This window comes from Suncus etruscus, chromosome 1, assembly GCF_024139225.1.
Source record: "Suncus etruscus isolate mSunEtr1 chromosome 1, mSunEtr1.pri.cur, whole genome shotgun sequence".
Taxonomy (NCBI): Eukaryota; Metazoa; Chordata; class Mammalia; order Eulipotyphla; family Soricidae; genus Suncus; species Suncus etruscus.
The window spans coordinates 182,512,780-182,525,283 of record NC_064848.1 but is presented as its reverse complement, the minus strand read 5'-3'; the positions used below and the strand labels follow the sequence as shown (position 1 = coordinate 182,525,283).

The following is a 12,504-nucleotide window of genomic DNA, read 5'->3' as shown; positions in this document are numbered from 1 at the left end:
GCATGTGGCCGACATACATTCTATCCTTAGCATCCCATATGGTCCCCTGAACCCAATCAGGAGTGATTTCTGAGCACAGAGCAAGGAGTAACCCCTGAGCATCACTGGGTGTACACAGGAATTGGGGAACAACCTGTGCCTCTGAAGGGCTATCATGCCTGAGAATGGGCAGGCTTGTTTCTTGGACCCCACAGCTGAGGGCCACGAAATCTGGGCTCCAGATTCTGCTCACTTTCCCAGCTGAGCCAGGAGAGATACCCCCCAGCACACACACATCATACACAATCACACACATATACACACACTTATACACCACATGTGCACATAAACTCACATCACACACACATACATACTGTCCCATTGAGTATAGGCAAGGGAGAGGGGTCACGGCAGGGTCTCAAAACTAGACTGAGCTTCCCAAAGCTTCTGCAGTTTAGCTTTAAATGTACCCTGGGGCTGATTCTTGGGAAAGCAGGCAGGCCCTTCTGGGCTTCTCCCTCGGGCTCCAGAGGGGACATGGTAGCCTTTCCCAGCATAGAATCTGACCTTTCCCAGCATAGATCCCAGATTTTGCACCTCCCCAACCTCCTGAAATTGCCAGTAGCCTGTGGGAAGAGGGGCAGGGCCATAAAGCAGGCTGGAGAAAGGGACCTGATCTTGGCTGGGGATCCTGCCCCAGCTGGGCCACACATGACATAGTCACTTTTCAAGGTCACTTTTCAAGTCACTTTTCAAGGTTTGGAACCCCTAAGCTTTCACCTTTGTCTTCATCAGTGTGGATGTTCCACCTGCCCCTCACCTGACTGTCAGGACAGGTGTGTCCCAGCCTCAGCCCTGCCCTATCTCCTCCACATTCACTGGGCTCCCTTTCTCTCACTAAGTCCCTCTCTGCTAGAGTAGGGGAAGGAGAGAAGACAATGGCTGCTGTATCAGCAGATAGGGCCTATGGTTCTCTGGGGGGCGTGTTGTACAGTGCACATGGGATGTGGGCACCACCTGCTGAGCTGCCCTACCAGGAGAGGCAGTGCAACCCCTTCCCTCCTTTACCCTACTCGCCAAGCCTGAGCCTTGCCCATCTTTCCCTCACCCCGGTTCTGGCTGGGAGAAGGGTCCCTGTAGAAAGAACAGAAGAAAGGACACCCACTTCGGGCCCCCTGGGGGAGCCCCTACCTCCCACCAAAGAGAAGCTGTTGGTGTCGCCCAGTGCCATAGCAAGAATCAAGTCCAGAGATCCAGGGCCTATTAGTGGCAGCAAGAGGGTCTCTCAGTGAGATGGCAAGAAGAACTTCCCTTCTGGGGACGAAGGGAAAACTAGCAAGCAGGGGTACCTGCAGTGTCTTCATGCCTCAAATCCTGAGAAAGGCCTCTGTGGTGGGGTGGAGGGGATGCTGTAGAGGCCAGTACTGGCTGTGGACTAAGAGAGCTGGCATCCCCAGCAGGTGGATAGGGAGGAGCCGGAAGCAGCTATGCCTCAGGCTGGCTTGCAGGCATCGCAGCGTGAACAGCCCATCTGGGTCCGCCAGGAAGACTGGGGGAAGGGGAGGGCAGAGAGGGGAGTGTGGAGTTGTCAGTGAGACAGGAGATGGAGACACTGAAAGAGACAGAGATAGAGATGGAAACACCCAAAGGAGCTAGGCAGGGATAGAGAGACATAGGCATAGAGGACAAGTGCAGGCCCCAGGGGAGGGTGGCAGAGATAAAGATGGGACAAGAGAGGGATACAGATATGGGGTGGGGAGAGGAGACAGATGGAGGCACAGAGATACAGGGGTGACAGAACAAAACACAGAAGCCCCAGGGCAAATGAGGATAGAGCAGGGGTTGGAGCTGGGGATGGGGGAGACTTGGCACCCTGAGAGGTGAGAGGGCGGGAATAGCTTATGCCGACTGAGGCAGGGGCAGAGACTCCCAGTTTTCTTCGGAGTTTGGAATGAGACAGTTGTGCCCATTTGTTGTGGTTGATGCTGGGGTGCATGTACTCCCCCCAGAAAGAACCCCATCCTCTGTCTCTGCCCACTGTTGCTGTCCTTCCCAGGCCAGATTTCTTCCTGTTTTATACTGGTCTTCAGTTAGATCTTGTTGGCCCCATGGGACCCCTCTTGCCCCTTGCAGCAAACTTGATTTTTGTGGGGAGGAGGTGGTTTGGGTGCTATGGGATTACTCCAAGCTCTGTACTTAGGAATCACTCTTGGCAGTGTTTAGGGGAGCATATGGGGATCTGGAGATCAAATCTAATTGACTTAATGCAAGGCAAATGTCCTCCCTACTGTAGTGTCTCTCCTACAGGCAACCTCTTGACTGAATAAAGAGCCATTTATGTCATACCACCCTACCCTCAGTGGGCGCCATGCACTCAGCCTCCTTGGACCTAGTACTCTATGGTGGAGAAACATTGGGATGAGTTAGCCCAAAGAGACTAATGGGGTTGGGGAAAGGACTGAGGTGCAAAGTGTGATGGGGAGAATAGGACTGAAGTGGGACGTATGATGGAGGGCAAGTATGTGCCCCATCCACTAGGGGGCAATACAGACTTTCGGGGAATTACCCATTCACCCATCCTTCCATTTATTCATCTCATCCATCCATGCACACTTCTACCCATTCCCCCATTCATCAATTCACCCATCCATTTATCTATTTATTCATCAGCCCATCCATCAATCCATCCATCCCTCCTACCACCAACTCAATCACCCATCCATCCATTCACCCACCCATCCATCAACCCAATTATTCATCTATCCACTCATCTTCCTCTCCATCTATCTATCCATCAGTCCATTCATCCATTAGACACATTTCCTGAGTTGGACCTATCAGCACATACTGATATCTTTAAAAATTAGCACTTTTTATAAAGTATAAAAGAAAACTCCCAGCGTACAGCATTTGATCACTTCCACTGTGTAAATGTTTTCACAATAGCTGATTTCCACTACAGCTGTGGTGGAAAGGAAAGGTGGGCTTTCAGGTGGGCTTCCCTGGTTTTCCAGAGACCATCCAGGCAGCTCCAGCACTCTGCTGGTCCTGTGCTGCTACTCCTGCCTGCCTGAAAGTTGTCATGGAGGTTTCCTAGGTGGAGAATGTACCTGGAGGAGGAGCCCATGATCTGCCCTTTCCAGATTGGGAACAGGATGCAAGGAGGCTCCATGAAGGAAGTAAAGAATGTGGTATAGGGCGCAGAGACATCAGACTCCCCCCAAATGAGAGATTTATGATGATAGACTGAGTGGGCTGGGCTGGGCATGTGGCATGAGTTAGAGACCAGAATAGCTCAGGGCAAGGTCCTGAGAGACACAGGCAGGAGTTTGATTCTTTTGAAGGCATCAGAGGTCTGAATAGGCCCACCTTCAGTTAGGGTGTTCTTCGGAAATGGGGGCAGTGTCCAGAAGGAGTTGCTTTGGTGATTGGCATCCCCCTTCCTGGAGGTCACTGGGTAGAACTGGCCCAGGAGCAGATCCGTTGGTCTCAGACCTTGCTATGTTCTATGGATATCAGAAGCAGCAGTTTTCTCTTGGGGTTCTCACCAGCAACGCAGCTCGAGCAGATCTGGATTGGCGGACACTGTGTCTAGAAGCACAGAAGATAAGCCAGGGTCTGCAGTGGGAGGAATGGAGGTGCAGGGACAGGCCTTGGCAGTTAAAGGAGGGGGTCCTGGAGGTCCCTAGCAGTCCCTTTAGGGTTTTGGTGCTTGCCTCCTGTTGGAGAAGGGTGGGATCAGCCTGGGCAAAGGAGAGTCAGGAGTGGCAGCTGGAGAAGACAGGGCAGGTGACAGCGATCTGCTCCAGCTCAGACTCAGGTCGTCCTGTCACTGTACGTTCCATCCAAAGAGGGTTACTATTTATACTGCACTGAGATCTGCTGGACTCGGGACTGGTGGGGGGAAGGAGAGGTGGTGAGTCCAGATGTGCTGCGTCCTAACAGTAAGGGGATTCACAGCCTCCTAGGAATATGGCTAACAGCTGTGGGCCTTCTCCCCTTGTTTGGACACCCCAACTATGGCCTTCTAAGACAAGGCTAGCTGCCTGGTCCTCCGAGGAGGTGCTCTGGCTTGGAGCTGAGTTTGGGGGCCCGGAAGGAACCTCAGGGTGGGGTTGAAGATTATTTACAGCTGCAGATTTTCAAGGAATCTCCCAGTGAGGGACTAGAAGTATGTGCTGTTTTGTAGCTAATTGGCTAAGGGGTGCTCACAATCCTATTCCTATGAGTATCTTTAGGATAAAGGCCTCCCCCTATCTTTTTACTAAACATCATCCAAAAACCTCAGGTTCCAGGGAAGGACCTTTGATTGCTGGTAAGGATGCTGAAGGCTTGGGACTGGAGAGAGCACAGTGGTAAGGCATTTGCCTTGCATGCAACTGACCCGGGACAGACCTGGCATCCCATATGGTCTCCCGAGCTTGCCAGGAGCGATTTCTGAGCACAGAGCCAGGAGTATCCCCTGAGCATTGCCGAGTGTGGCCTAAAAATCAATCAATCAATAAACTAATTTTTAAAAAAAGGATGCTGAAGGCTCAAGGGGACTCAGACTGGGTGGGTGTGGAAGTGTGTCTACAAAAAGGGGAGACTTCTAAATGAGGCTGGAGAGTTACACAAGATGAGCCCTGAGCAAGGGGAACCTTGGCAGCATATCCTGATATATGGGTGAGTGGGACAGAGTCCAACTCCTAGAAAGAAGCTGGGGTTCCAGTGGGGGTAGGTTGGTGTGCAGCAGGAACCTGAAATTGTTCTGTTCTGGAGCTCAGTCAAAAAGTCCCCATGTGGGGGAGGGTTGTGGCTGGAGAATGGGGGAGGGGGGCCTAGTCTCCTTGGCTGGGTCTGTGTGCCCAGCACCTGCTAATGATGAGGGGTGCCAAGCGGTCAAGCAGGAATCCCAGATAACCCCAAGGGGCATGAGCTGTGGATGGAGCCACTGAGCCGGCAGGAGCAAGTCTGGAAGGGAGGGGACAGGGCTTCTTGGGGACGTGTGGAGTTTGAGCTGGCTGGGGGCCATCCCAAAGACTGTCAGGCATTAGGCAGGTGTTGTTTAGGGGTAAGGAGAGGGCCATCCTCGGAGATGGTCAGGCAGATGTTGGAGTATGTGAGGGGGTGATGATGCAGAGGGGAGGGAGAACCCCTGGAGATATACCTTGGTCCTGGGGGTGAGCAGTGCGGCCATCCTGGAAGACAGGAGATGGCTGTGGAGGCAGGCATTGGTTAGGGGAGGAGCAGTGGCCTGGAGTGGGCTTGTTAATGTCCTCCACACCCAGTGACAGCTGTAGAGGTGGGAGTGGGGGTGATGGCAGAGGAAAGTGCCCAGTGGCGGGAATGGGCTCCCAATGACCTCTGAAGAATGCCAGCAGTGGGGATTGCGGGGGGGGGGGGGGGGGGGGATGAGGAGAAAGGAGAAAAGGGGGTGGGGACACACAAAGTGGGAGAGGTGCCCAAGGAGACACAGGATGGAGGGAGCACAAGAAATTGGGATGATGTGGGGAGCTGACTATGGGGAAGAGACTCAGTAGGCTGGGGGAGTGGGAAGATGGGGCTGTTGGGGAGGGGCATGCTGGGGCTATGGGGAGGGGCAGACAGGGTGGTGTAGGGAGACAGACGTTTGTGTGTGGAGTAGACAGGGGCTCTGGGGGAGGAGCAGACAGTGCTTTAGAGGAGGGACAGACAGTGGGGTATGGGGTGGAGTGGGCAGTGTCACTGCAGCAGGGCCTGACATGACCACAGGCTCCCAGATGTAGACACCCTCTATGAGACCCCTGGGAAGAGCATCCTTGGAGAGAGCTGAAATAACTGCTTTCCACCATTGGAGAAGAAAAGGAAGAGGGGTTAAGGGTGAATAGGGCTCCGGGGAGCCAGGGTGGGACTAAGCTGGAGGTACAGGGGAAGTTCTGGCTCCTGTCCAGAGGATAAGCAGGCTAAGGTCTAGGGAGGGCTGTTGTCCCTTTCATCAGGAGTCCAAGTTGTATGTTAGGCTGGGGCAAGGAGGGAGGCTGTGGAAGTGGAAGGGCCCCAAGGCAGTGGAGGTGCAGAGCCAGCAGCCTCCACAGGACCCTGCCCATTCAGCACCAGTGATTTGCCATGTACTCGGCAATGCAACAGCCAGAACAGGACCGAAGTGGGGGCCTTCCTGGGCTGGGGCTGGGCAGCAGGAGCTCCTTAGTGGTCCACCGAGGCAGGACAAGAATATGACTCAGCCCTGGAGTACTTGCCAGCAAATGTGAGAATCTAGGTTTAATCCCCAGCATTACCCCAAAAAATGTACAAATAAAATGAAAATGATCCTTTGCAGGGTGGGGCTAAGAGATGGCTGGTAAGGGGCTGAATTAGAACTGGGGTTCCAGATTGTAATGTCACTGGCTTATCCTCTCTGAACAGGATGAGCATGTGTTGATGTGGGGTGACTTTTAGGAACTGGGGGAATATTGTGTGTGTGGTTAGAGGCGCTGATTGGAATTGACTCTGAATAGGAGCACTATAATAAGAGACTGCCTCAACTATGTGGACTGCAAGGTAACAAACTCAGGGAGACCCAGTTCCAAGATGGAAGTTTCCAAGGGACTAAGGGCAAAAGGTAGAGTCTGGATGTGTATGAGGCCTGGAAGTGTCCTGGATGCTCCCTGACTTTCCCCACCTCCCTGAGACTCAGATTTCATGGGCCCAGTAACCTGCATCCCAGCGCCATGGCCCTCTCCTGTTTAGATCCACTTGTCCTAGAAATATGGAGTAGCCTGCAGGATAGTCAGAAGCAGGGGTGAGGAGAGCCAGTCAGAGATCTCAGGGGCAGGGGGACAGGTGGGACCGCAGAGATGAGTGCAGTGATGCTAGGGCAGGGCTGGGGTGACTGGTTTGGCTGCTCAGCTCTGGCCCAGGTCATGGCCCCTTGCGCCTTCCTTGCAAACTGTGGCCACATTCAGTGAAGCTGCTTTCGGCCTCCTGCCGGGACCGCTGCAGTCCCCCTAATTGGTCTCAGGCTCTCCTTCTCGTCTCTTCAAGCCATCCACATGCCGCTGCTACTGCAGCCAGATTAATCTTCTTAATACTCTGCTTTGCACATCTCCTCCTCCCGCCCAGGGCAGCTGCAAGTCCCAACACAGGCTGCCTGGGCCCCACTGACCTTGCAGCCATGTCCCCCAAGGACTCACAGCCTTCTGACCCAAGCAGACCCCTGGGTGGCCAATACACCCTGTCTGTTCCGGGACTCTCCCTTTCTGCACTGCCCCCACCTGCATCCTCTTCTCTCTTTTTCTCAGCCTACTGACCTCAATGGGTGGGTGTGAGCACCTGGGGTGCCCCTGGTGTTTGCCACACCCCTGCTGTGTGGAGCTTAGCTGCAGCCTTGCAGACAACACTGCTCTGTGTGAGGCTGTACCTCTTTCCTGCCTTGGGGTCACCTGAGTCTGCGTCCTCACCTGCAGGGCAGCCAAGAGGTGCTATCACTCTGCTTCACACAGGAGGCCAGTGGGGATCTGGGCAGTGAAGTGGTGATAAAGGAACTACATTGGTCTTCCCAGCATCCCTAGCTGTGGGTGAAGGAGGCAGGGAAGCATGGAACTACTTGCCTGGGGCCAGGAGGCATCGGGGTACAAGCTGAGGGAGCATGGATGCAGGGAAATAAAGGGGGATGTTTGTTAGCAGCAGCATGGAGAAGAGCTTGGGGCCTCTGCAGGGAGCCTGTGACTGAAAAGGAGGTGCATGAGAGCTGAGGAGGATTTAAAAAAAATTTTTTTATTTAGTTAAAGATTCATGGTTTATAAAGTTATTGATAGTTGAGTTTTAGGCATATATTTCAACACCAATCCCACCACCTGTCAACTCCTGTCACCAGTGCCCCCATATTTCGTCATCCCCCCCAATCCATACCCTCCCCCTGCCTGCTACCTTGGCAGGTATATTACAAAGTGCGTGGTTGCAGCTTAGATCTCATGTTTTCAATGTTGTTGAGTCTGTGCTTTGGATATATAGCTATACCACTTTCCTATATCACCACTATAACCAAAATCCAGACCTCTGATCCCCCATTATTTTCCTTTGAGCTGAGGACTTTTTGATGAAGAGGAGGGTTGGAAGTGGGGCTGACCCTCAGGTCTTTTTTTTTTTTTTTTTTTTTTTTTTGGTTTTTGGGTCACACCCGGCAGTGCTCAGGGGTTATTCCTGGCTCCAGGCTCAGAAACTGCCCCTGGCAGGCACAGGGGACCATATGGGATGCCGGGATTCGAACCGATGACCTCCTGCATGAAAGGCAAACGCCTTACCTCCATGCTATCTCTCCGGCCCCTGACCCTCAGGTCTTAAAGATACCCACAGCTGGTGTACCTGTCTATCTTTCTGTCCACATATGTGGTGGCCAGGGCATGCAGAGGAAAGTGCAGAGGACCTAGCCTGGCACTTTTTTTTCCCCATTTACTTGTTTGTTTTAATCCCACCCAGAGCTTCCCATTTGCAAGGCAGGTGCTCAATACCACCATCTCTGTGGAGCCAAGGTTATGCCCCCCCCCACTCCACCCTTTCCCATCCAGATGCCCGGCACAGGCAGCCACAGTTTCTGGCTTGCAGAAGACTTGGTTGTGCAATGGGAAGGAACGAGCTCTTTAGGCCGCTGAAGGAGCTGCCCACTCCCTGTTCTCTTGTAGTTGCTGCAGAGGCTGAGCTCTAGGTTCTAGTCCCTGGGGCCACCATGTTGCTAAGATTGTGTCTGCATTCTCGTCTTGTTTTGCCGAACTTTCCCAGCCTCCAATTTAGTAACTTGGATAGACCTGGCTGTCTGGGGAAGGAGATCTTTTTTTTCATGCATCAAGGGTGACCCTGGAAGGCATACCTCATAGAGTGCTCAGGGTGGAAAGAAGGAAGTTCACTGTCCAGACCTCTTTTCCACCTGCTTTCCCAGTCCTAAGCCATCTACTTGGGCTGGACTGGGCTTCCCTTACCTTGAGTACTGCTGGTGCAGGTAAAGGGCAGCCATGCCCTCTCCCTACAGTGTTTGGATTCAGGAGAATGGAATGCATACATATGCTTATGTTGATTAACACCAAGAACCCACCTAGCCCTATCTTGGTATTGATTGTACTTTGAGAATTCACTGGAAAAATAATGCATGATCCACAAACCTATTCTGATTTGAGCTATTGGCTTGGAAAAGAGCAGCTTTATTCGTTGTCATTTTGGCAGTTGCTTCTAGGCTTGTTCGTAGGCCACCTATTGGGCGGTGCTTTCCAATAGATTCAAATTCGGGTCACACCTCCATGTTTCTGTCAAACCCACCTTCGATGACCCATGACTGCAGAAACAGGTCTTTGTGTTTGTGAGTCAGGCCTCCCAGGTCCCCCTGTTACCTGAGCTGGATTTCCTGACTGTTGCTGGAATTTGACCTAGGTTGCACAGAGTCCACTCCTCGGCCTTCCCTGTCTGTTACTGAACCAGCAATTCCCCATCCATCTCATGCTTGGCCCCATTGGACAAGCGCCATGAGGGCTGACATGAGAATGGCATGGGGTAGCCCCAGAGTTGCTTGCTGGGTACAGGGAGTCCAAGGAGGGTCCACTCTATCAGAAAGGACCTGGACATTGTCTTTTCTGAGAGTGACTCCTTCCCCACTCCTTGGTCTTGTGTCTCAGGACCCCACTGGCTCAGCCATAGTTTGGGGGTCAAGACCTACTAAAGCATGAAGCTCTGTGCCACACAGGTTCCTGTAACTTTTGGGATCAAAATAGCCCGCACTTTTGGGATCACTGATTCTTGCCTGGCTGGGTCTTTCAGCCCCCATTATGGAGAGTCTAGATGGGAGATGTCCACTCCTGAGGAGCCATCATCCCCAAAGTCCCACCTGCCACTGAGAAGGTCCTTTTTGCCAGCTGGCAAGGACCACTAGGAGACATAGCAGTGCCCAGGGCCCAGCTTCATTCTTGGACTCATTCCTCAGGCAGCCGGCCAGAGTAGGCAGCTGGGTAAATGGAGGAGGTGTGCGATGAACAAAGGTCTTCCTTGGACTACTTATGTAACTCCCACTTTATGATTGACTCTGAGGACCATGGACTTTTGGGGGGGTTGAGCGAACCCATCAGATAGGCCAGTCATGGTCCACCAAGACTGTGGCCTTCAGCCTAGTTTATAACTCCCACAGCCCCCTCCAAGGGCTCAAGCCTATGCTCAGCTAGTTTGTGGGTACCTCAGAGGTCCCGGCCTGAGAGACCAACTGGTGCTGCCTCCTGATGGAGGTTTCGCAGGCTACTTCCTTGCCTCTCCCGAAACCCTGGGATTTACTGTCTGGATCATTTATTTTGGCACCGAAGCTTTGAAGGCCTCTTGTGGTTATTCAGCTGTTTTGTGTGTGTACAACTTGTTTCCAGCCAAACGAGGAGCTCCTGGGAGGCAGGGGGCATGCCTTTCTGCAGCTCCTCCAGTACCTGGAGCATTGCAAAACGGGCAGAAGGCCCTTCATTTTGAAAGCAGGGGGAAGGACAAGAGGTGCCTGGTGAGCTGAAATAGCAGGTGGAATAGATTTGTCACTGGCTTTGACCAGCTCTCTGGGAAGTGCCTTTGGAGCTAGAAACAAGGACTGGAGCACACACTTTACATGTAGGAGACCCTGGTTTGGTCCTCTGTTCATTGCCAGGAGCAACCCCCCAGGCGCAGAGCTGGATGTGACCTCAAGGGCAAAAAATGAAAATAAATCCCAGGGCTAGAGAATATAGTGAGGGAGATGCATGCTTTGCATGGAGCCCACCTGAGTTTGATCCCCAGTTTTCCATATGGTTCCTGAGCCTAGCAAAAGTGATTCCTGAGTGCAGAGCCAGGAGTAACTAACTCCTGAGCACTGCCAGGTGTGGCCCCCTACAAACAAACAAAAATACAAATCTCAATCCCAGGACCCTGATAAGAAGATGAAGAAAAGAAGACTTATAAGGTTGGAGACATAGAAGAGGAGCAAAGCACTTGCCTCATGTGTGGCTAAGTCTGGTTTGATCCCCAGCACCACCTGGTCCCCCAGTTACCTCTGAGTACTGCCAGGCATGTCCCAGTGTACCACCATCACTAAGAAAAAGAAAATAGTAGGGGCCAGAGAGATAGCATGGAGGTAAAGCATTTACCTTGTATGCAGAAGGACAGTGGTTTGAATCCTGGCATCCCATATGGTTCCCTGAGCCTGCCAGGAACGATTTCTGAGCATACAGCCAGGAGTAACCCCTGAGTGCTGCTAGGTGTGATTCAAAAGCCAAAAACCAAAAAAAAGAAAGAAAGAAAGAAAGAAAGAAAGAAAGAAAGAAAGAAAGAAAGAAAGAAAGAAAGAAAGAAAGAAAGAAAGAAAGAAAGAAAGAAAGAAAGAAAGAAAGAAAGAAAGAAAGAAAGAAAGAAAGAAAGAAAGAAAGAAAGAAAGAAAGAAAGAAAGAAAGAAAGAAAGAAAGAAAGAAAGAAAAGAAAAGAAGTAGAAAGGAACAGGTGACCTCTGGCACTTGTGTGTTGCTAAGAAAGGCCAAGAGACTCAGGTATAACCAAGGAGAGGTCATCGCCTAAGATGAGAAAGAACCCAGATATCTATGTCTCCACTCGCAGCATCAGGTGCCCCTCATTTATGTCAGCCCTGCTTGTGGTTCCTCGTCTGTCACTCATGGTATTCATATGTGCTTGTTTGTTTATTCACTCCTTCCTGTGTGCCATGTGAATACATGGGCATGTGTGTATATGCAGGTATGTGTGTACAAGTATATATGTGGATATACATGTATAGGTGTGTGTACCTATAGGTATAGGTGCCTATGAATACATAAGTGTGTTGCTATATACAGGCTCCTGCCTGTATCTGGAAGGATGCAGTACAGCAGGCCATTGTTTCCTAAAGAGCTGCCAGATCCTCAGTGGAAATGTGCACATGAAACTTTGCTGCAACTATCTAGGATCTGTACCAGTCGACTCCACTGCCGGCCAAGGTCAAGATGTGCTAGTGTCCTAGATCAGAGGTGGTCTCAGCCATTTGCCCCAGGATCTGAGCCCTGGGACTGAGAATGGGGACTGTCCTGAAAGGTCTTGAGTGGCTGTCCTGAGTGCATTTCACTGCATACCTGTGTGGATGCATCCTCCCTCACCAGGAGCCTGCATCTATCCTCAAGGCTATATGTTGGGAACCAGCATGAAGGGTGCAGGGACAAAAAGCCTGTTTCGCATCCCCCTGCCCTCTAGCCCGAGGAGCTCACCAATGCCCTGGAAATTAGCAACATCGTCTTCACCAGCCTCTTTGCCCTGGAGATGCTGCTGAAGCTGCTCGTGTACGGTCCCTTTGGCTACATCAAGAATCCCTACAACATCTTTGATGGCGTCATCGTTGTCATCAGGTACAACCTCTCCTCTCATCTGTCCAGTGCCTGGGGCCAGGCTATGCAGCTAATTCTTCTGCCATAGAGGGTCAGAATTAGGCCAGGGTGGGTTGGGGGTGCTCTGTGTAACCTCATCCCCAGCCCATACCCCACTCTACCCCATGTCACTCACACTGAGCCTGCCTTCAGTTTCCTCTGGCCAGGCCCTTCT

General features: G+C 51.9%; 1 protein-coding gene across 5 annotated transcripts in view; it reads left to right on the top strand.

Moving 5' to 3' along the window:
- CACNA1G (calcium voltage-gated channel subunit alpha1 G) overlaps positions 1-12,504 on the top strand; it is a 66,648-nt gene that overhangs the window by 18,580 nt on the left and 35,564 nt on the right. For all 5 annotated transcript variants that reach the window (XM_049772843.1, XM_049772832.1, XM_049772837.1 and 2 more), the window contains exon 10: positions 12,160-12,311. In XM_049772843.1, the coding sequence (XP_049628800.1) occupies positions 12,160-12,311 (152 nt within the window). The remainder of the gene's footprint in view (positions 1-12,159; positions 12,312-12,504) is intronic.